Genomic DNA, 24545 nt, shown 5'->3' with positions numbered 1-24545 from the left:
GGTGCAGGGAATGGGAGCTAGAGTTTAGGTTGCAGCCAGGGAGTAACAGGAACAAGAAGTGCAGGCTGGCAGTTTAGGCTGTCTGAAGGAGACACTTCTTTGGAATATACAATAGGAATGAGGTTCTGGGGCCAGTTGCTTGGACAGTATCCAAGGAGTATGGCAAAAAACCCTCATCTTCAAAAATGGTCCAAAAATTGCTACATTTTACACTCCACTAAGTGACAGCTGTGTGGAGGTGCAAAATTCATGATAGAATTAACATTGCTACAGAATGTGCTCTGATTGTGCCTGACTTCTAGGTGCTTAAAAAGGTAGTATTTCAGACAGATGCTGGATGAAGTACTTTATTACAGCTTGAGTCCCTCACAAGCACAATGCAAGTTGCTACTAGTCCCTAACAAAGTCTGCAGCAGGTTTGTGGTCCTCCCAGCCTCTCCAAAATATGGGAGGAAGGAGACAGAAAGATGGCATTTACCTTCAGCTGCTAGAGTCTCCCAGCAGAGGAAGGGGGATACTAAAGTCCAGCTTTTTAGGTGCCTAAATATGCAGATTGGCATCCAAGTACATTTAAAAATATGTCCCTACATGCCTGCTTTCTTCTGTCCCAGCCAGTACAGCAGCATCTGCCTACTTCAAGCAGAGTTAGGACATTTAAAAAAAAAAACAGACAAAAAAAATGGTTAAACTTTCACGATATTACGAGGTTGGCAGAATTAAATTACAGTGTTTTACTTAGATCTAGGGGCGAAGAGGATTTACACACAATCTTGATTGTTAATTGGGCAATAAGCATTGTTGAAATGGGAAAATCAAGTCGAGTGAGTTTAGTTTAGTTATTTATTTTAGCTCCCCACAGGCCAAAGCATCTTACATTCTCCCCCCACATGTATTTATTATGCTGAAATAAGACACGTTTTCCCATGCAGATAAGGCATGTGAATACAAAGCATAAAAACATTCAGTTTCCCTGTAACATTCCATATGAATAAATAACTTCACTAGCACAATAAATCTATGAGCAGCAGTAACAAATTGGGCTGAACGAAACATGTTCAATATTTCAGAACACAATGATATCATCTAATATGAAAACAAAGTGATGCAATTCTACAAGTCGATGATTTTTGGCACAATAAAGATAGTTGCTTTGGTGATTTTCTTAATATTTGCATATCCCTTTCAATGTGATAAATTGCAGCATGAAGGGTTAGTAATGTCATTTCACAGGTGGTGCATATTACTGCAAATGAGACATATACACTGCCCATAAACTCAACTTTATGGTACAGTGGATTGGGGTAACCTGACCATTCTGCATATCAAGCAGCATTGAGAATTCAGTCATACCAGACAAATAGAACATTTCTGCAAGAGGCTCATACTATTAATACGAATGTGTAGGTGAAAGTACAATTACAACTGTTAATTTCAAACATTTAACTTAGCTTAAATGTCTTTTTTTCCCCCCCACAGACTTTTCCTTAAGAGAAGTTGTTTAAGAGCACCGGCACTGCCGGGCAAGGCTATTTTGATGCCTTCATGCCATTTAGGATCGTAAGCTAGTGTTTTCAATATCTGTGGCATGGGATCCCACTCTGGGAAATTGCAAACATTCCTTTTCTCTCTAGTTAGATGGGAATGTGGTCCCAAGACTTTTCTGTTGTAACATGGAGTCATGGTTTGGAAAAGGTTGGGGAACACAAATTCTTCCTTAACATCAGGGCAGGATAAGAGACACTGAACTGTGAGGACTTCTAAACACTCGTAGTTACGGTCAGGATTTCCATTTTACCCACAGCAACCCTTTACAAACAAAGGTATTCCAATTGGGATCAAAGATTCTGGTGTTAAGCAGCCGGGGGTACCGAACATCCAAAGGATAGTCTGACCCTTTACCATCATGGAGCCCTTGGGTCTACAAGCCTATCAAACTGGAAGTGAATTAGCTCGTCAGACTTCCCACATGATTTGTTACTATTAGCCTATTGAGACTGTCTGAAATGTACATTTTTAGTTACAGGAACCCCATTTTAATGTAGCTAAATGATGAATTACAACATACAGTTTGCAGTACCAGCAGAAAATTCTCTTACTGACCATTCTAATTACACTGTAACCAAATGCCTCAGAACAATTCCTACGTTCCATTTGTAAGCAAATGTCCATCAACACAGCGACAATGCATTTTACTCATTCTAAAAAGTGTTTAAGTTCTAAAAAGTTTAAATGATATATCCTTAATTTTGTTTTACATTCTGTACAAAAAATATTTTACAAAGTTTTCTACACAAAAATAGAAGAATTGCAGTAATACAGACAGCACACACGAGCATACCTATGCATCATAATTTTTGCCTTAAAAATACTGAAACACTGAAAAATAATGCTTTTACCTTAACGCTTGGTATTTTCAGAAGAAAAGTGCCTTGTGCATTTAAAAAATACCTACTTTGTGCATCTTGAAACCAACCATTTAAACATTGAAATATTAAGAGTTAAATCCACACTAGAACATGAATTGCTTTAAGTGGAATGTATGAATATGCAGGTATTGTAACAAATGTTTCAAGATGAATCTCCATACACCACAACTAACTGTACACTTAATAATCCTACACTGCAAGCCGCAGTGGATCCAGAATAGGCATTCAATCCCATGCTTTTGTAACTGAATAAATTGCATTCATACAGTAATCCTGATACTAATTTTCTTTAGTTTATGGCAGAAAGTTTTGTTGCATAATTCAAAGAAAAAGTAGAACCTACACAGAAGTCAACTCATACTGCTCTTAAAAGAAGTACTATTAGAGTAATTTCAACTGAACTCGTTTTGCTAAATGAAAGCATCAACACTGATGAGCACAATTCTCCTATAATTCTTGTTTAGCAAGGTAGCAATACATTAGATTGCCTCTTTTGGATGTATGCTCTCTGTATGTAAACATCTGCATTTCTTGAGCTTTCAGTGGTTCAACGGCCTCAATGTGTAGCATGCATCTTTCAGGTGATGTGTGACAGCCACTAACTGCTTAAAGCAGATCCTCTTCATAAGAATCAAACAAGTATTGAAAAATTAATTCCCTCTTGCACAGGAGGCAGATGGGAGAGTAAATGCTCTATTTTTACTACATTTTTAAAAGTCTATAGATATTAATTTCTTGATGAAACATGTTAGAATCCCTTCTATTGAAGACCAAGAATAAGGTATCTTAAAAAATGCCAGACTTTTCTCAAACATGCAAAATGGTGACAGTAACAAGTTATGTTAAACTGAAGCTTCATTGCTCCCAGCGCAAGTTACATATACATTTAAATGATAGACGGCAACAGAAATGTGCTCTAAATCCAGAAGCTCATTTAACAAATATTTTTACAAAGACCTGCAGTCTCTAGGAATAAAATTTTCAGTGTCCTGCACTTGAACTCCAAGGCATTGAAAATTTCAGAACTATTTATGACCACATTAATATATCAAGTTTCATGAGCATGGACGAAAGAGTGAGGCTCTTCCATTACCTACTTACCTCTGGACAAACAGATGTAGCTCTTTTCCTATTAAAATTTCATCCAGAAGTACAACATTTCAGCAGAAAAACCTTTGGAGTTGTACCATACATTATGTCTAACAGCATTTAAACAGTTGATAGAGGAGTATTGCCAACTTTAGGTTCTATTTCAATAATTGGTGCATAGCATTTGGCATATCAGTTAAGCATCCACAGTTCTGAGATCATTTTATGTATGGTCTTGATTTACAATGTTCTTCTGATGCTCTTCCTGCGTTTTACCAGCAAGTCCTATGCTCCGATGAGAAAACACTGAAGAGCATTCTTAAAAAGATGCCTTGAGTTCAAATACCATGTCAGCACAGTTTACTGATTTATTACACAATCTAGCATCTTTCAGAAATCCAATTTCTTCAGTTGTTCATATGTCAGAAAGAACTGGTGCAATTAGTCAAGGAAAACAATTGTAGATATCTGCATTTTTTGTTTAACACATTTGTGATGCATAATACCTACCACATTAATTTAACTACTGACTGCAGGCCTGTGGAACTTTGGTCTCCCATTAAATGCCTCCTAACACAACCACCAGTCCACCACAAGACAAGTCACTCCTCTCCATCAGTTGCTATAATGTTCCCTATAGTCCTGGGCACAAAGAACTCTAGGGAACATTATAGCAAACTGCTAAAATGGAGAAACTTGTTTCAGTGCGTGTAATTCCCATCAACAGGATCCTCCTCCTACTGCAGCCTAATCCTTCCCCAGAGTCTATCCCAAGCTCCTTCAACATGCAAATTAGAATTGAGGAAAGGTCAGAGAGGCCACAATAGGAAAGGAACCCACAGCCTTTTTGCCTCCTATCTTCTTAGTGGGTGAAACTATGAAGGTGTGTAGATTCTTGTTTGTGGGAAGAGAGAAAGGAATATTACAGCTGCCTCTTAGCTTCTCACAAAACAATGAGAACGTAAGGATAAATAGATGGCAAGTGGTCTACTGTACAAGTTGTATAATATGGTAGAAAATGGTGTGAAAAGATCTTGTGACCACCTGCAAACAGTTTTTTTAATGCAGAAAATAGACTCAAACAGCAACCCCCTGCTCCCCCCGAATTGTTAACTGACCTGGTCACTAGTATGTCAACTAAACACTGCAATCTAAAAACAAGCAAATGGGAAATTGCGGGCTAAAGGAAAATGTGTTTTGAAAAAAAGATTATATTCAGAGGTTCAACTTTGTATAAATCTTAGGGAATATTAATACAACAGGTGCTGGTAATACTCCATTTATAAAGAGATGGAGAATAAATTTACTTTTATGCTGACAAGTTACACCAAATGTTTTATATGAAGCACAATTCACTAGTCAATTGTCTCTCTACTCAATGCCCACTGCTCATCACAAAAAAAAGTTTAATAAATATTTCCAAACACTTCTGAAAAGGATACGATAATATTCCAAGGACCGAGTCTCAACCAGTTTGGCCAGAATCCTTTATATAAAGCAAAAAAGCCTTCATACCTCCATGTCTGAAACAAATATTTTAAAACCACATATGAATGACAAAAGAGTGACACAAAACTTTCATTGAAAGATTATATCCAAAGAACAGCTAATACTTTACATAATGAACGCCATTACAAGGTGCTCTGTGCTACCACAGGAGGAAGACACTTGGTTCAATTCACAGTAATAGTCTCTTGCCTCAGAGCAACTCAGACTGGGAATGTTGCAGAATTACTGCCCATCCAGTTTTTGGACAAAGACAAGAATCATGACTCTCCCTCTCAAAAACCGTTCAGGGGGAGTTTGGCATTTAAACCTGATCAGTGACCACCTTGTGGAATCAGCAATAGGACGGCAGGAGTTTCCAACATCAGACTGAGTAAGTTAAGATCTTACTTTAACCACAACAATTTTCACTGCTCTCTATTTAAATTAAATCCACATTGACAGCAACATTATAGTACTAATTTAACTTTACTAGTAAAGAGGTATTACAAACTAAATTGAAGCCCAGTGAGGGTTATTTTTGTCCAGTAAAGGAACATGAAATATTAGACATAATATTAAGAATCAGACCTAGTCAAAAAAAGTTTAAGATTGTTTTTTGAAAATCTTTCCGCACATTTTTGAAGTTTGAAAAGTTTCAGCTGCTCTCACAAACGTTGAACATACAACTTTCATTTAGACTCAAACAGAGCAGATGAATATGGGACTATAGGCAAAAACTCGAGTCTTCTTGAAGTAATAATTTCCATTTTCAAAGGGAATTTTATGTCGTGTTATTTTAAAAAGGGATCTTTCATTTACACTGGGCCCACAATTTTCCCTTCCCAGTCATCCACTACATACAAAGAATAATTAGGTTTTATGAATTATGGGGAAAGATTAGTATATTTTTAAAACAGCTTGCACTGCAAAGTTTTTGGAGGGAGATTTAACTTCCCATGCAGCATTGTGAACCCAAACAGCAAGTTGGTTCCCCATTGCTCTGTTTAAACTTCCTCAGTGAAGACTAGGAAACCCACACCTGAAATCTGTCACACAGGGTATGTCCACATCACAAATTAAGGACTAAATGTAGCAGGGCTAGGCATACTCTCACTAGCTAAATCAAAGCCAGTGTGGGTAACAGTTAAGATGTGACAGTATGGGCTAGCCATCCCAGCACAAGCCCACTGGGGATCCTAGGTATGTACACCAGCAGCTAGCCCGCACGAAGGTCCATGCTACCATATCTTCATTGCCACTGTTACCAGTACTAAATTAAAGTTATAGCATAGATAGGCATACCAACACTAATTGCCCCTTAATTTGCAGCACAAACATATCCATGTTTCCTGTTGCTATTTGGACTACATAAAGGTGATTTTTTTTAGCATGAACCTTTACAAATGCTTTGTGTTTTTAAAATGTAACATTTAACGACAAGACATCAAACCCTAAGAACAGCCATATTGGGTCAGAGCAATGGCCTATCCAACCCAGCATCCTGTCTCTGACAATGGCCAGTGCTAGACTCTTCAGAGGGAATGAAGACAACAGGGCAATTTTAAGTGATCCAGCCTATAGTCCAGTCCCAGGCTCTGGCAGTTGCATGCTTAGGGACACCCAGAGAGTGTGGTTACATCCCTGATCATCTTGTCTAATAGCCATTGATGGACCTACCCTCCATGACCTTATCTGATTCTTTTTGAACCCAGTTTTACTTTTAGCCTTCACAACATCCTCTGGCAATGAGTTCCACAGGTTGACTTTGCATTGTGTGAAGTACTTATGTTTTTTTTAATCCTGCTGTCTAGGAATTTCATTCAGAGACCCCTAGTTTTTGTGTTATGTGAAGGGGTAAATCACACTTCCCTATTCACTTTCTCCATATCATTCATGATTTTAGACCTCTATCATATCCCCCTTAGTTGTCTCTTTTCTAAGCTGAACAGTCCCAGTTTTTTTAATGTCTCCTTGTATGGAAAAACTGTTCCATACTCCTAATTATTTTTATTTTCATGGTAAGTTTTTCATTACCTTTTTAAAAAGTGTGCTCATATCAGAAGAATTCCCCGTTAGTATACCTGACCTAAATACCAGAAGGAACAAATGCATATATGTTCCTCCATGCTGCAGACAGACCTCCTTGCTTTCCATCAACACAGAATAGTTTTTACACAGCAGAAGGTGGGAGAGGTGGGGCATGACTGGAGTCCAAAATTTTAAAAGATGTACATGGCACAGCAAGTTCAAAAGTTAAAATGGATTATTCCCAGAGTTCTCTCTAAAATAATTCCTACACCACAGAAGTGGCTTTCTAGAACAGCTAACAATTTCTATCCACAATGCAGAAAACCCTCTAATTCATGTTTGATATCACACGATTGTATAAAAGTTATCACTAGTTGCTATACACTTTGTACTTACTTGTAACAAGCAATCCAAAGTACCCTTGTACCCTGACTGTGTTCCATCTTGAAATCTCTGATTCATCATCCGTGTCCTCACAACATCAACTGGATTTGATGCAAGTGCTCCAGCTAATCCACAGGTGAAGCTTGAGCTAATGAAAGATAAACCATTATCAAAATATGACCTACTACCAGCAACTTAGAAGTATACAGAAACACCCCCCCTCTTATGGAAAATTAAAAATATCTATGCTATAGCTAGAAGTTGCATTTGCATTTCTATTAATAAACTACTTTCAGTTAGTTTACCTGAAAAAAAAATATCACAAGCTAAGACTTGTTTTATACACACACACTCAGGAAGAAGTTTCACACTTTAAAAATCCATCCTGATATTTTCAGAGTAGTAAATACATTTTAGTTTCAGCCTTTATATACACACCTAATTAGGTATTTTGAACAATAAAAATATCTACACGTCAAAAAATACATAAATAGCACAAAAACTATTAGCTTCCATGGCATGAAATAGCATTTGAAATACTACAAGTAAACATTTAAATACACTAGAAGTATATTTACATCTCAACTGATAGTGAGAAAAAAAGTGAGATCCAATTATATTCTCTGAAGAGTCCAACATTAAGAGATTACTGTGTAACCTCTGAAAGGGGATTTAATCATACAAATAAATCTTTGTAAACTTAACTCTTATGCATGTTCAAACTTACAGAAAGTGAGTATACACAGTGTCTCCCATGAGTCCAGACATAATTATGTGCTTCTTGGTGAGATCATAGACCGGCAGCTCCACTCCCACAACAATAGCAGCTCTCTGAGCTGTTAGGGACACCCCCTGGCAAAACAAATGTATAATGTTTGAGATATTTTAAAAACTGCATCATTTTTATGTCTGGTTGAAGATAACTCAGAAATACCATTACATTTCAGATTAAAAGCACCTAGGAAATATTCATAAAACAAGTTTTGTATACTGAGAAAATACAGTGGTGTATGGTATAAAGATGTGTAAATGTACTGCTTGTAAAAGATCCCAGACAGACCACCCTAGTGACTGGAGTTAATTTGCGAACAGATAACGCACAGTGGCAATCCAAGCTTCCCCATACTGATCTCAGCCATGACCTACAGCAGATGTTCTCAAACTGAAGTCTATGGACTGCTGCTGGTAGTCTGCTGAGAGCTGGCAGGCTGGTGCTGGCCCGTCTTACAGTCAGCTGAGAGAAACCAAGAATATTGAGGGGGGAAGATGAAATGGAAAGCAAAAGTAGACTGACTGCATTTTTCAAAGACTAACCTAGCTGAGAACTAGCGGTTCTCAACAGGTGGAAATGCAAATATTTTTCATGCATAGAATTTCAGTAGTGGCTACAGAGATTTTCTGTAATCATGAATGGCTTACGAGGCAGTCCATGACACACTAAGATACAAGTTCATTAAATATTATTTAATGCAAAGTAGAGTTTATTTTAAACACTGTCGTGCTTTTCATCAGCGGATCATAACATGTTTTACAGAGGGCTTCCCACACCATTTAAATGGCTAATACCCAATTCCTCCAAACTGCAGAAATTATTCCAATTTTGCAGATGGGAAAAAGATGTCCACAGCTTAAGTAACTACTTCAAGTTCATATGGTTCTCAGTAGAACTTGGAATAAAATCCCATTCTCCTAGACCAGAGGTCAGCAATCTTTCAGAAGTGGTGCGCCGAGTCTTCATTTATTCACTCTAATTTAAGGTTTCGGATGCCAGTCATACATTTTAACGTTTTTAGAAGATCTCTTTCTATAAGTCTATAATATATAACTAAACTATTGTTGTTTGTAAAGTAAATAAGGTTTTTAAAATGTTTAAGAAACTTAATTTAAAATTAAATTGCAGAGCCCCTGGACCAGTGGCCAGGCAGTGTGAGTGCCACTGAAAATCAGCTCGCGTGCCGCCTTCGGCATGCGTGCCATAGGTTGCCTACCCCTGTCCTAGACCCATGCCTTAACCCACGGGATCACAAGAAACGGACCACTGAACAATTCCTCTACCACCCTGGGCTAAGTTTGAACCAGAAAACTATAAATCAAGAGACTATTCAAATTACCAATCCCCAGAACCAGCTGGTCCCTGCTTTCACAGACATTCATCTAACGATGTGAGCTGCCCCATACTGAAGCTATTTAACAAAACCAGCCCTGCTCTTGAACCAGGCTGTAATATATTTAAAGACCTCTTTCAATTTTAAGTCAGCGAGTAAAGGTATATACAGTTAAAATAAATTCTATATACAGTTAAGAGAGACCTAGATAAATTCATGGAGGTTAAGTCCATTAATGGCTATTAGCCAAGATGGGTAAGGAATGGTGTCCCTAGCCTCTGTTTGTCAGAGGATGGAGATGATGGCAGGAGAGAGATCACTTGATCATTATCTGTTAGGTTCACTCCCTCTGGGGCACCTGGCATTGGCCACTGTCGGCAGACAGGATACTGGGCTGGATGGACCTTTGGTCTGACCCAGTATGGCCATTCTTATGTTCTTATTGTCGCAATACTCCTTGTAAGTGTTATAACTTGAGATTAATTTGTTAGAGTTAATGGAAGAGTTCTATTCCCTGTGCCAAGGAAATTTTTTATCGTCACCACTATAAGTAACAGTTTTCAGCTAGAGAGGATAACTTTTGTCAATAACTTATAACAGAGCTAAGGTTGAAAAGCCCCATTTAAAGGCTAACACCAAGTGTTCTAATATCCACATACTTATTCCGATTGCCTTGAAATTAGCTGTCCTTCAAAGAATGAGCTGAGTTAAGTATCCAAATTTGGGGTTATTTGAGCAAAGAAGTCCCTGAGAAAAAAAGGAGATCCTTAAAAAAAATAAATAGAAAAAGAAAGACAGTTTAATGTTAACACATTCTACATGTGTTTTGTGCAGATATGGGGCTTAATCGTTGCTCTGATAATACCCCAGATTTCTCCCAGGTAGTGCATGGCAGGCACTACCTCTTTGGGGAAATAATATTGAAAATGTTGATCAAAGAAGAGAAACTTTCTACAGAGGTCTGCACTCCATGTTCATGTGCCAAATAGATTACAAGGTACACGTGCAGAAAATCTAGCCAAGAGGTTTCTAGTCAGCCAGTTTCCACATGACTTGGGTGGCTCACGGGGACATGCTCCGTCCGGTCATTGAACTTGAGCTACACACAGCAATAAGTTTGAAACCTACACTTGGCAGAAATCTTTGAAACATCTATTTGCATGTTTTGAACAATCCCCTTGTACCAGGGTATTGGGGGGAGGGGGGGAAGGAGGAGATATATACTCCGAGTACAGCAGGTAATTCAGAAGGTGCTCAAACTATTTCTGGAGGAGAAAATAAGTTACACATGCAAACACTTGCTGGGAGGATAAGAGGCAGAGGAGTGGGGGAGGGGCTGAGGTAAGGGAAGGGGAGAGGAAGCGGTTGGGGGCTCAAGTCAGAGGGAGTGGGAGCCTGTCAGCTCCCCATTTTCCCCTCCTGTGTGCCAGGATCTGGGAAAGTTCTACCCGTTTGGGGATAGAAGCCCCCTCTGCTCTCCTTGTGAACTAGGATCAAGGTAAAGCACACTGAAACCTCTAAAAACCAGGAAATGCGTCAAGGTAACTCCCCTGCATGGGGTAGACCAGACAGGTTTGGAGAAAGCTGGGGAAACCCGCCTGAAGCAGGGGCAAAGGGGGCCCAGTCTATCTAACCAAGGAAGTGTGCAATCCTCCAGTAAGCTGTTGCCCATCACATGTATGCAGCAGAGGGTGCCACATCATATTTATGCAGCAAGGAACAACCTTCTATGTACTAATGGCTAAATGGGACTGGAAAGGGAGGGTGAGCTAGATGCTGGCTTGGGGCTAGATGTTGCAGGGAATGGTGGGGAAAGAGTGGTGAAGGACAGACACACCAGTCTTCTCTCACTTGCTTAGTTACTGAAAATGCCATGTAATAGACAGTTTGTCCCAAACTCCTGATAGTTTTGAGTCCTCTCACCAGTTATACCCTCAAACATTTCAAAGCATGACCACTGTCCCCATTCCACTATAACTGTGCACAGGAAGGTGGAAGCGTAAATAGGAATCACATACCATGTGGCCTAGTAGAGAGCACAGAACTGGGACTCAGACCTGGGATCTACACCTCTACCCTGATATAACGCTGTCCTCGGGAGCCAAAAAAATCTTACCGCGTTATAGGTGAAACGGCGTTATATTGAACTTGCTTTGATCCACCGGAGTGCGCAACCCCGCCCCCCCCAGAGCACTGCTTTACCGCGTTATATCCGAATTCTGTTATATCGGGCCACGTTATATCGAGGTAGAGGTGTATTTCTGGCTATGTCACTGACCCGCTGGGTGAATAATATAATGATGTTAACCTCCTTTGTAAAGTGTTTCGTAATCTACTGATGAAAAATGCTATGAGCTAGACATCACCACTAGCCATGGTAGCATCTCAACTGCAAACCTATGAAATAACTACAACTGCATAAATGACCACTAACTCCTACAAAAAATATATCTCAAACTAGGAAGCTCACTGACAAGAAACATCATTAACCTGGAGTTAACTTTGCTCAGTGGTGTCTTGAACCCTTCCACAATGTCAAGTTTAGTGACATTCAAACCTCTGAAAACCAGGAATTGAAGAGGTAAGGGTCATGCCAACATAATCTGAACTCTGCCCTAGTATGTCCATAAACTCTCTCGTACACTATACTCCTTTTGTAAAATGGAGATAATACTCCAAAGAGATGATGAGTCTATCTACAGACATTAATACTTCTCAACTGCTTTTGAAATCCTTGAATGGCAAGCAATATAGCAGTAAAAATAGACACATACATACAACTTCTGGTGTAACATGTACCTATATTTTGGCCGACATTGCAGAACTACATGCAACAATATGTACAATAGTAAATGGATATTTTTTTAATGCACTATTGCAAGAACGACCTCAGAAGAGTTAGTGTAATCGTTGAAGAACTTACTTTCCATAGTCCTCTAGTGCCTTCTTTTTGGTAAATTTGTATGAAATTGCCCATCATTCCTCCTTGAATCACACTGCCTTGGGCCTGCATTCTGATCTAAGGCAGCCCAAAACAAAAAGCAGTTATCAGTTTTCAAACACTAAAAAGGATAATTTAGTCGAGTTTCTCAACCTTACAAAGAGGCGCTGCAAAATAACACAGTTTAAAACATTTTCAAAATATGATCTCTGCTTCTTAACTATACAAGTAATACCAGCTATCTGTAGATATGTATCAGCTATCCTTCTACTACAGCTGCTATATTTGGAACAGTTGAATTTGAACTAGTACTTGGTGTAGCTTTTAAATTAGTTACCACAAATCACTGCTATTTTTGAATTGGTGCATTAATATGTAGATTAGATTGACAGAAGACTTCTGCATGGTGTCCATTACAGCGTTCTCCCTTGAACTCACCAGCTACATCTTAACACAAAAGGTCAATATGATGAGAGTTTCAGCTGGGAAGGACTATGTACTTAACTTTTTCAATTTGAAATTAAAGACTGATTTTTCAAGGACAAATGGCTGGATTCATGGTAAATATGACAAGCAAATGAGTATTCACCCTTAATTTTGGGAGTTAATAGCATCACCCAGCCCAGAATGCATACCATCACTATGGAATGCAGCCTGTCACAAGTTCAGGGCAACTGCAGCTGTATTCTCCCTCTATGTTCCAGCAAGGGCACCCCCCTCTAGGCTTCCAGCTCCACAACCATTGCCTCTTCGGTGGAGACATGCATCTCTGTCCCTTCTGACTGGGGTATTTATAGGCTGCATACACTCCTGACCATGTGATTTTCCCAGCAAAAGAGAGACTGTCTAAGCAGGCATGATTCAAGTCTCTCCTCTGAGACAGTACACAGTGTGATTGTCAGTTATGAGTTACCACACTGCTATTTCTTAGCAAGCAGATTTATTCTTAAGGTAGAATGCATTACAGAGAAAACACCTGAAACATTAAAACCTACATACATGCTAATAAGCTTGCCAGAGATCACCCCCACGATACAACAAGGACTCTGACTGGTGATTAGCCCTTCAAACCCCACCCACATAGCAGTGCTCCCTATGGTCGTAAGTTCATCACACCTTCAACTCAGAACAAGTGCTCAGTCTTATGTGGCCTCAGTAGGCCACATTCTTTTCAACTCTTCCCTAAAGATGGGGCCCACCTTGGACCAGAAGTCCTGTCCATTTTCAGATTAGAATGGCCCTGAACCTGTTTAAAACCAGGCTCTTCATCCAAAAATCCTTTCTTTGTCCATTGGTTCCTGGAGAAACCAGTTTGACCTAGGTTATATGAAGCTCTGCAGAGGTAGCTTCAAAGGGCCAATAACCAGAAGAATTATGTTAGCATCACCCTTCTTCTAAAAAAAGTTATACACAATCTCATAATACAAACAATTGCATTTTTAATACAATGAACTCCAGTGACATTTAACTTAATTCATTAAAGTCTGTCCCGGGTATTGTCCTCTGTCACATAGTATACTATAATTCCAGAATGGAGCCGATAAAGGCTTACCTCTGTTGATACTTCCACTACCCCTTCTATGAAATGGGAAATTGTAAACAATTTGTTTTCATTCTATTTTATTTGAGAGGAAGGACGACTAAAATTAGGCACTATGTAAAAAGCAAAAAGATTTTTTTCCCCCTCAATTCTCAGGAAACTATAGCATGTGCAGAAGCAGCCAAGTAATCTCAGGCCATGATCTTGTAAGTTAAATAGGATCAACTTTACCAGTACTTGGACAGGAAATACCCACAAATTTTAAAACTGTTGCTGAAAATGTGGTGTTGGTGATTTCACTAGGTGGCACTCTGCTCAAGTCATTAATGCACCATGCAGGGGCATTGTTTCAAAGGGGCATTGTGCTACTAGTTTTTCCATAGGAGACAATGGAGATCCTAACCTACTGGATTTTTTTTCTAGAACCCTGATACTTCTTCCAACCTAGAGATTTCTGGATGCCCGTGATGGGTACTTTACATACTTCCAAATGAACAGCATTGTAAGCAGTGTAGGTCAACTCAGAGATTTTTTTAAATTTAGAGTACAGCTTCAGCACATGTCAAGTTTGGGGCAAGGGGAGGGCAAGAGCAACTTTAGTAGTTCATTGTGCTCTGAACCAATAAAAAAGTAAGTAATCAAGTGGTTTTCCTTGCCTCCAAGGACACTGATTTCATCTAATTGCATTCCTCCAGCTGACCAGCATGCCTGGAGGGAAATTTCTACAGTTCAGTTCTTCCCCTGGAACCTGTCTGAACTATTAAGTAATTTGCAGAAAGTGAGTATATTTAAAGCAACACAACACAGCATGCAATGATCATCAGTAGACTGTTCTCATCTCAAGAATACAAAGGACCCTATACCGAAAATAAAAACTTGATAAAAAACACCACTTACCTTCAAAACATCTGTAGGGTTGGCAATAGATGATGAAATCACCCCCGAAAGAATGCCACATAATACATTTATCACCAGGGTTTCATCTATTCCAGAAGCAAAAACAAATTCTCAGCCACAGGCTTTTACACTGTGATAAGACATCAAGTGCAAGTCAATGCTTTACCTTCTTTAATGAAAGTCAGTTGAAAGTAAGGAGCTAAACCCTCGAAGTCAACTTTTTTTTTTTTTTTAAGATAGCTCAATTTTTATTGGAATTTCATCTGCAGAACCATTTTTACAATGAATAAATATGAAGCTGATGCATACATACATTTCATTGATACAATACAATGTATGTATGCATCATATGACCGATATGGAAACAATACAAACAGCTCTAGATGAACTATATTAACAAGGAGTGGTAACAAAGCTGAAAAACCCACTCACCTTCTGGTTGCTCAACAAACATTCTCTTCAAGCTTTGGTAAGTGCCTATTTTTATTGTTCCATATGAAGCCTGGCGTAACATTGCAGGGGCAATCCTATAAAAATATGAAGAAGCAGTTAACTTGTATCTTCAAAGCTTCCTGAAGTCTCAGTAACCACAAATAAGGTTTATTCAACACATTTTTAGAGTAGAATAGGCTGAACTCAGGTTATGCACAAAAAGTGAAAGGTTTGTTCATTTAAACCAGATTATTTCAGAACCAGTACAGATAGGGGGAAGGCTTTCAGTAAAGATTATATTCAAGTATGAAAGAAATGAAGGTACTCTTTGAATAATGTTTTAAAACCGTATTTAAGATTTCCTGTAACTTGATGTGGTACTTTGAGAGCATCGCCTGACATTAACAGTGGGAGTTTAAAATTTGATATCACTAAAGTATAAAAGCTACATTTGAATACAAATACGCACAACACATGTATGTTTCAATATTATGTCAGCTACAATGAGAGAATACCAGTTTTTCACTTTTGTGTAGGAAAACAAATCTCTTAAAAATATGGTCACCACTGATTTCATAAGAAACAGGATTTTTTTTAATCTAATGACCTATAAAAATAACAGTGAAGCCAAATGGATTTTTACTGCTATTGTGATAGTTGACGCATTGCATGTGCAACGATATACTATGACATAAGATGATTTTGCTACTACAAGTTTACTACACCTAAGCTCTAATACAAACGTATCACACTCATTCTTCATTTCTATGCTAGTTCATGCTTGTATTAATCATCAGTTCAGTAGAGATGTTTACCCTACAAATGGGCTCCCCAGGATACCACACAAATGAAGTTGGTTATCACTTGGCAAATGAAGTTGGGATTTAAATTTACTTTTGCCATCACGAATATGAAATGATATACCTGACTTACATTAGCGGATGGAGGGTTTATCATACAATATAGTAGTAAAAACGACTTCTCAATAACTTACATGGAAGTTATATGGTATCTTATTGGTCTATTTGGATGAATTTTCCAAAAATATAACGCATTGTGAAATACAGTTATAACAGTACACCTACAATCTCAAAGTGAACTATGAAAAACCTCCCTTCTACTACAGTGGGTAAGTTTTATTAAAGATAAGATGCCATTCACACGTAGCAATTACCATGATGTAAAAATATTGTACTTTGAAATTATGCACTATTTTCTGAACCATTTCTATTCAAATACTTTGTCCGATGTGGCCTGCCTCTCCCCCACAATCTTTTTTAAGTGGGGCTAACTAAAAAAAAACATTTATAAAATCCAATACTATTGTATGCGATCGTATTTTTTCATAAACGGTCCCAAAATTCACAAATGCAAACTGGTTACATAAAGTATATTTTATTTTACCCAGAATATAGTGCTTTCAACCCTTCTTCTCTCCATATCCTCACTAGTGCATGCACCATTCCTCTGTAACGGATCTCTTTAAATTTGGCATCATTAGTTTGACCTTGAACCTGGAGACGTGTTTTGGTCAGATCAATTGGGAAAGTACCTTAAAGTCAGGGGAGGAAAACGTATATTAATTTAACATGAAACATTTGTCTAGCCAAAGCAGATACATAGTAAATGAAAACGTTAACATAATGTAGAACCTCTGTTTTCTAAAGACAAAAGAAAATATATAATTAGTTGCAGGCTAACAGAGCTAATCATTTGTACTCAAATGAAGAACCATAATAGATGGCTTTATAGAGAGCTCTGCAGTAGCAGCCTGTGCTTTAATATCAAGTTAGAGAGACACAAAACAGGAACTTCAGTTTCTTATGTGGTTTGTAGCAGAAGGCCTGGACCTGCAAATCCCCTTGATCATGTGATTAGTTCCCACTAACATCAGTGCAACTATGGACATGAACAAGAATTACTTATATGAGAAAAGGTATTCAGAATTTGGCTCTAAATGGGTGCAGCTTAAAAGCAGACTCTCAAAGTTAATTTTCTGTGAGATTATACATCAATAGCTATACTGTGTTACTTGTAGTTAGTGAAAAATTTGATTCGGCCGATTTAGACTGTGCACGCTAAATTATACTCATGATGTTAAGTGAATTGAAAGGCTATCATGATTTTACGTTGCTGTTAGATGTTTCAAGCTGTACACAAGGGCAAAAATTTTGGGAATCAGAAACTGTACAGGCACTTATTGTCTACAAATTTAAGAAAATTATTTCTTCCAAAAAGAAATTGCTCCTGATAATGTTACACAAATTCTCTCAAGGCCTGAGGAAGAAATGGCTGCTTCTTCACATCTACCCCCATAATTTCTATTTGCGTTTTAACCCCTGTTATGAGATCACTACCATATTTTAGCATAATACTCTATTGGACAGCTATAAATAACCATGAAAATTCTCATATAAATAAGTGTAGATGCAGTACTCTAGTTCACCATTTACTTGACTGCTGTTATTTCTATTTTCTATATCTCTACCATCTGTAAAATTCTGTTCAAAGATTCGACAGACTAAATTGAAATTGTTTGTCACATGAGACCTAAAGCCAATAAGATCAGTACTATTTCCAATACCACATTTCCAGATCTCAATGCCACAAATTCACACACAAAAATCCAGCATTCAAGACTTCCCCCTTTAATAAAAATTTAAGGGGCCCTCAAGGATATCTTGGAGCAAACAATTCCTCAATTCCTTTTTCTTTAAAAAAACCAAGTTAACATGACAAACTTTTATTTGGCAATATGAAAGAACACTTGAGTATCATCAATTGGGTTGGTGACTATTTTTCTCCTTTACTTCAAAAATACACATTTTAGACAAAAAGCAACAATAGCCCTTCAAAATTTAAGTTCTTCTGGCCGCACTTTTACATATAAATTAGTAATCTATTGCAGTAGCTATTTTATTTTTCACACTAGATAAATTTGTGAGTTGAAACTGAACCTCCTAATGTAGAATAAGTTATGCAAACAGTTAGAAGATTAACTACTTACCACATTCTGCAGTGATTGAAGCTAAGCCTCCATAAACAAATGGCTTCCAGTTCAGTGCCGACATTCTTCTGGATTCTTCTTTGTAGAAGAGGCAGCAACAGCTTTTAATAGGTATTTGAAAGATACAAAATATCAGTATTTTTAGGAGAACTATATTGCCCAATATTCTGAACTTGTTACTAATATTCTCTCGCAAATGCATTTTTTTTTTTTTTTACTACAGCAGCAAGAGATCTAGACTGTAATGTGTGTCACTGTACCGTAAACTGATACAGCAAAGCACTGTATTACACATTAGGAAGATTGGCATGCTTATAACAGAACATTTTAAAATAAACTCAAATGCATTATCAATTAAAACATTAACCTTCAGAAAATTTAAAAGAATAATGTGATATTTAATTGACTTTCTGGTTACCAGAAAGTTAACAATGCTGTCACACATCTAGATTTGAATCAGGATATTCAACAAGTGTTCTGACTACCAATACCTTGATTGTAAAAGGCTAGGACAAATACTTATCAGGGATCATTTTAGGAGTATGTAACTCAATACTATTATGATTGACTATTAAGATCAAAAAAGTGCCTCCCCACCCATGTTCCTACAATTCTAGCTGAGCTAATATTAATCTGACTATGGCTTCATATCCAGTGTGATTTTTAAGTTAGTCATTACTGAATTTTTTGGGTCTGTTCTTTTACAATTAAAAAGTTAACTGTAGAATCAAGAAGCAAGTTAGCATTGGCTTACTACTACATTTGCATACAAATATCTAGATATTTGCATTTACGTTTCACTGAATGTCCTTGTTCTTTTATTATGAGAAATGTTGGGTACAATACATGACCTATCTTCTCTATAGACAACATTCATTTTATAAATCTGACGGCAGAGCAACATGTAGCCACTAATGTTGGTATCTTCTATATTTGCCAAAACAAAACAAAAAAAAAAAAGGCTTTCTTAATCTTGGGCCTTATGTTCAGAAGTGCGGAGAATCCAGAACTCCAAATGAAGTTAATGGAAGCAGCAGACCCTCAGCAAATCTGAAGGCAGACCCAAAGTAACTCAATTTCCCTCCTATCACATTATTTTATGCAGGAATTATTTGTAATGCCAGTTTTCTAACTAAAACAACAAGGAGTCTGGTGGCACCTTAAAGACTAACAGATTTATTTGGGCATAAGCTTTCGTGAGTGAAAACCTCACTTCTTCGGACAGTTTTCTAACTGTCACAGTACAAGAAAAAGCCACTAGACACAGATTTCAAATATTTTACCCAATGCCCAAATCCACATTGGAATTCATCCTGCTCTCACCATCACTGTAGTTTTTACTAGAGCTGACAGCACATGTTAGTAGTTTTCCAAAGACCAATGTTTTTTGTGGTACAAAAGTAAGCCATCTTTGTTCCCTATACTTGTCAGCCCAGAGCAGTGCGTCTCAAACTTTTGTACTGGTGACCCCTTTCACATAGTAAGCCTGAGTGTGACCCCCTTATAATTTAAAACCCCTTATAAATTAAAACCACTTTTTTATATATTTAACACCATTATAAATGCTGGATGTAGGGTTTGGGGTGGAGGCTGACCGCTCACAACCCCCCCATGTAATAACCTTGTGACCCCGAGGGGTCCCGACCCCCAGTTTGAGAATCCCCGGCCTACTGCCTGGCCTAATCCTCTCCCTTGAACTGGGAAGGCACTGGAGAAGATGAGCAAGGCCGAGCAGCAGCAGCTTCTTGACGCATGCCATGAAGCAGGGCACCGAGGCAAGGACACAGCCCTCTGAGGCAGTTTTCACTTTCACCCAAGAAAGCCGAGCTGAAGCTTTTAAGGAGGGGGGAGGGGGCGCGCAACAGGAATGTCAGTCACTCCGCTTTCCACGCTAACATGTAAAGACAGATGTGACCCCTGCGCGGGCGCCTGCCGTCCCGGGACTGCCGGGCTCAGGAGAGGGACTAAGGCCGGCCGGAGGCGCGCACCGGGCACTGTCCAGCACCCGGGTCTCCGGCCAGTGGCTATTACGCGCTGCGGCTGCGCCCCAGTGACCTCCCCAGGAATAGGACTGAACGAGCCGCCCCCGGGCGCGTTTCCCTCGGCGCCGCCAGCCGCGCGCTCGCACGGGACGTTCTGCAGCCCCGGGCGCCAGCACGAGCACCCGCCGGCGCAGCGGCCCCCGCGAGCAGCCGGGAGCGATGCCCACAGCAGGGCCCCGCCGCGGGGCGACGCTCCAGAGCCCCCCACGCGCTTACCGGCGGCGGCAGCTCCCGCCCCGCTGGGTCCCAGCCAACTCGCCGCCCCGCCAAGGACTCGGGATCGAACCGCGCGGCAGCGCTTTGCTCCGGGGATTTATAACCACCGGCCCAGCCCTCGCCCTGCGTAGGCCGGGCCGCGCGCCACCGCCAACCCCCGAGCCCCCGCGAGCCACGCCCCGTCCTCCCATTGGTGGAGCCGGGCGGGGCTGCCCGTCAGTGCCGGCTCACGCTGAGTCGGGGGGCGGGGCGAAGCGCGGCCGAGCTGAGGCGGCCTCTGTCCCCGGGGTAACTTTAGCTGTACCCCCCCCCCACAGGCCTGTCTACACTCAGCCATGTGCACACTAGGCTCTTCGAGGGGAGACCCCGGGCCCTGGGTCTCCAAGCAAATGACGCCCTTCTTCAGGAGAGCGGGGTTCTATGGCACTGGTGGGAGACCTCTGTGTGTGCCTCAGTTTCCCCATCTGTAGAATGGGGATAATGGTACTGACCTTGGTAAAACACTTTAAGATTTACTGATGAAAAGCAGTGGGCTCCAGCCGCTGAACCCTCTTTTATACACACAGCTTGGCTGTACCCACCAGCAAATGCCAAGTGAAACCTGGTTGATAAAAGAACAGGAGTACTTGTGGCACCTTAGAGACTAACAAATTTTGATAAATTTTGGTTGATAAAGTGAGGACCACCCCTATGTGCTTACACCCCATGACGATGGGTGCTGACTGAACACTTAGGGCACTGGTGTTAGCTCCTGGGCTCAGGACCACTTAGACCACTAACCCCAGGAGCCAATGGGCCCCACAACAGGTAGATGGCCAGGCTATAAGCTAGTCTTCAGAACAGTTTTAAATAAGTCCTGCCCATCCACTCCAGCCAACACAGCTGCATGCACACAGATAATTTTTGAGAAGCAAGAGGAATGGTAGTGATGACAGAGCCCTACCCTTTCTACTGCTAGAAACCACCTTCATTCAGGCTTCCCTTCATTATTACAGGCAGGGCTGGTACCTCTTTGGTACCAAACAATAACTGTTTGGGCTGAAATTTTCCATGTGGAAGTCTGTCTCAGGATGAATTTTTTGGAAATTTCAGCCAAAACAATGTAGCCATTTCCAAGAATCAGTAGGGAACATGGGTGGCGGTGAAACCCCCCTTCAGGGAGGCTAGCACCCCAGCCCTGCCCACCCCCACCCGCTGGAGTTCTGAGAGTCCCTAACAGCCAGAGGAGCCCCCGCCGGCCTGCTGCAAGGTGGGGCCTCGGGGCGGAGCATGGGCTGCAACACAGCCTGGGTTAGGGGAAGCCTAGCCTCCCTTGGCCTTTTATATCCGCCGCCCATGGTAGGGAAAACACATTTGGCCCAAGTTAAAAAACTCTGGTGACCATTTCTTTGAACAGCTCTAGCACTCCCATGCTCTGGAATAGGGACTTGAAATTTGGAAGTGGAGTGGCATTTGTGTCAGCGACGTGCCTTTTTGCATCCCCATGAAAATCCACCTACATTTGGCCAACTTATACGCCTTTAAAAAAAATCTGTGTAGAGACTGAGCTAAAAAACATCTAAACCTCTGAAGATTCAGTCCTTACTGAGCATCCTCAAGCCACTCACAGCTCCTAGTACTGACCAAACTGCATATGCCATCCCCTCACAGCTTGTGCATGGGACAGGACTGTGCATGTGCCATCCTCAGAGTGACAGAACATGCTTCTATATGTGAACTGACTGCACATACACCATCCCCACAGAGAGACTAGTGCATGCTCCCTCCTTTCCCCCTGGTTACACAGGAGCAAAACCAGATTTTCCCTGTAATGGCTGCTCTGGAGTAGGGTGGGGCAAGCAGGCACTGGAACTGAGAGAAGGGAACCTGTCTTTCTTGTGCTCTCAATGACCTTATTGCTGGGAGCCACTTGATGTGGAGGAAGAGGAAGCTTCCCGATTCAAATACAGAGGGGACTAAAGCTGGGGGAGGAGGGGGAGGAGTACACTGAGACAAACCTGCTGGAGTAGTAGAGAGGAAATAACTGGGACTGGCTGCTCAAGGAGGCTGTGACTGGGAGCCTGAGAGAGACTGAGATCAGATGAGGAGCTAGGGAGCTTGGGACTACCTGGACAAGGACACGGAGTAGGAACCATATGGACTGAATGAGTCAAGGTTCCTATGGAAAAAAATTAGTATGTGATCATATACAGTAGTTATAGATTGTATCCTAATGCATATGCAGAAGGGGGCTGAAATAAGGTTGCATAGCCAACCTTAATTCTGGCATTTGACTGCTTGACTTTGCAACCTCAATAATGTCCTTGTAGTGCAGTTTTTTGGGTGTATTGTTTATTAAGGGTCAGCAATGTACTTGGCCCTGCACAAGAGCGAAAACTAAAACAGACCTGGCTGAGTAAAGAAATGTACAATTGAAAACCTTACAGCTTGTGTCAAGAATTCCTGGAGCAGAGGTAAAATTAAATTCATTCCTATATTACCTTAGACAAAAATTAACCTCCCATGTCACTATTGCGAGAGGTCTATTTCAAGAGGTTACTAGACTGGTATTTTACCTTGCGCAATTAAGATTTGTTTTCTGATACTGTTCCACATGATGGAAGCCGGTCTGTCAGGTATTTAAAGTCTACCCTGTTGAGGAGCAGTCTCACTCCTCCTTCCACCTCCATCCCCACCACCAACTATATAGGGGGGAGGGATAGCTCAGTGGCTTGAGCATTGGCCTGCTAAACCCAGGGTTGTGAGTTCAATCCTTGAGGGGGGCCACTTAGGGATCTAGGGCAAAAATCAGTACTTGGTCCTGCTAGTGAAGGCAGGGGGCTGGACTCAATGACCTTTCAAGGTCCCTTCCAGTTCTAGGAGATAGAATCATAGAATCATAGAATATCAGAGTTGGAAGGGACCTCAAGAGGTCATCTAGTCCAACCCCCTGCTCAAAGCAGGACCAATTCCCAGCTAAATCATCCCAGCCAGGGCTTTGTCAAGCTGGGCCTTAAAAACCTCCAAGGAAGGAGACTCCACCACCTCCCTAGGTAACGCATTCCAGTGTTTCACCACCCTCCTAGTGAAATAGTTTTTCCTGATATCCAACCTGGACCTCCCCCACTGCAGCTTGAGACCATTGCTCCTTGTTCTGTCATCTGCCACCACTGAGAACAGCCGAGCTCCATCCTCTTTGGAACCCCCCTTCAGGTAGTTGAAGGCTGCTATCAAATCCCCCCTCATTCTTCTCTTCTGGAGACTAAACAATCCCAGTTCTCTCAGCCTCTCCTCATAAATCATGTGCTCCAGACCCCTAATCATTTTTGTTGCCCTCCGCTGGACTCTTTCCAATTTTTCCACATCCTTCTTGTAGTGTGGGGACCAAAACTGGACACAGTATTCCAGATGAGGCCTCACCAATGTCGAATAAAGGGGAACGATCACGTTCCTCGATCTGCTGGCAATGCCCCTACTTATACAGCCCAAAATGCCGTTAGCCTTCTTGGCAACAAGAGCACACTGTTGACTCATATCCAGCTTCTCGTCCACTGTGACCCCTAGGTCCTTTTCAGCAGAACTGCTACCTAGCCATTCGGTCCCTAGTCTGTAGCAGTGCATGGGATTCTTCCGTCCTAAGTGCAGGACTCTGCACTTGTCCTTGTTGAACCTCATCAGGTTTTTTTCTGCCCAATCCTCTAATTTGTCTAGGTCCCTCTGTATCCGATCCCTACCCTCTAGTGTATCTACCACGCCTCCTAGTTTAGTGTCATCTGCAAACTTGCTGAGAGTGCAGTCCACACCATCCTCCAGATCATTAATAAAGATATTAAACAAAACCGGCCCCAGGACCGACCCTTGGGGCACTCCACTTGAAACCGGCTGCCAACTAGACATGGAGCCATTGATCACTACCCGTTGAGCCCGACGATCTAGCCAGCTTTCTATCCACCTTACAGTCCATTCATCCA

General features: G+C 40.7%; 1 protein-coding gene across 1 annotated transcript; it reads right to left on the bottom strand.

The window, feature by feature from the left end:
- Positions 1-678: 678 nt before the first annotated feature.
- SLC25A30 (solute carrier family 25 member 30) lies at positions 679-20729 on the bottom strand. Its single transcript, XM_054014365.1, has 10 exons — positions 20596-20729; positions 18338-18438; positions 16735-16882; positions 15331-15425; positions 14899-14984; positions 12444-12539; positions 8143-8267; positions 7428-7563; positions 4958-5038; positions 679-3947 (listed from the first exon to the last, which is right to left on the bottom strand). The coding sequence occupies exons 2-10, from the start codon at positions 18399-18401 to the stop codon at positions 3906-3908; spliced, it is 873 nt and encodes a 290-aa protein (XP_053870340.1). The 5' UTR covers positions 18402-18438; positions 20596-20729; the 3' UTR covers positions 679-3905.
- Positions 20730-24545: the final 3816 nt, after the last annotated feature.

This window comes from Malaclemys terrapin, chromosome 1 (assembly GCF_027887155.1).
Source record: "Malaclemys terrapin pileata isolate rMalTer1 chromosome 1, rMalTer1.hap1, whole genome shotgun sequence".
Lineage (NCBI taxonomy): Eukaryota > Metazoa > Chordata > Testudines > Emydidae > Malaclemys > Malaclemys terrapin.
The sequence above is the reverse complement of the archived record's forward strand: the minus strand, read 5'-3'. Positions and strand labels throughout refer to the sequence as shown.

What these genes read in the sequence shown, in the direction of transcription:
- SLC25A30 (XM_054014365.1), bottom strand. Translation starts at nt 18,401, where the DNA reads ATGTCGGCACTGAACTGGAAGCCATTTGTTTATGGAGGCTTAGCTTCA. An exon ending in ACTGTGTATACTCACTTTCT is followed by an intron (nt 7,564 to 8,142) that starts GTAAGTTTGAAC and finishes ATCTTTCATTAG; the next exon opens with CTCAAGCTTCACCTGTGGAT. An exon ending in CTTTGGATTGCTTGTTACAA is followed by an intron (nt 5,039 to 7,427) that starts GTAAGTACAAAG and finishes TATTTGTTTCAG; the next exon opens with ACATGGAGGTATGAAGGCTT.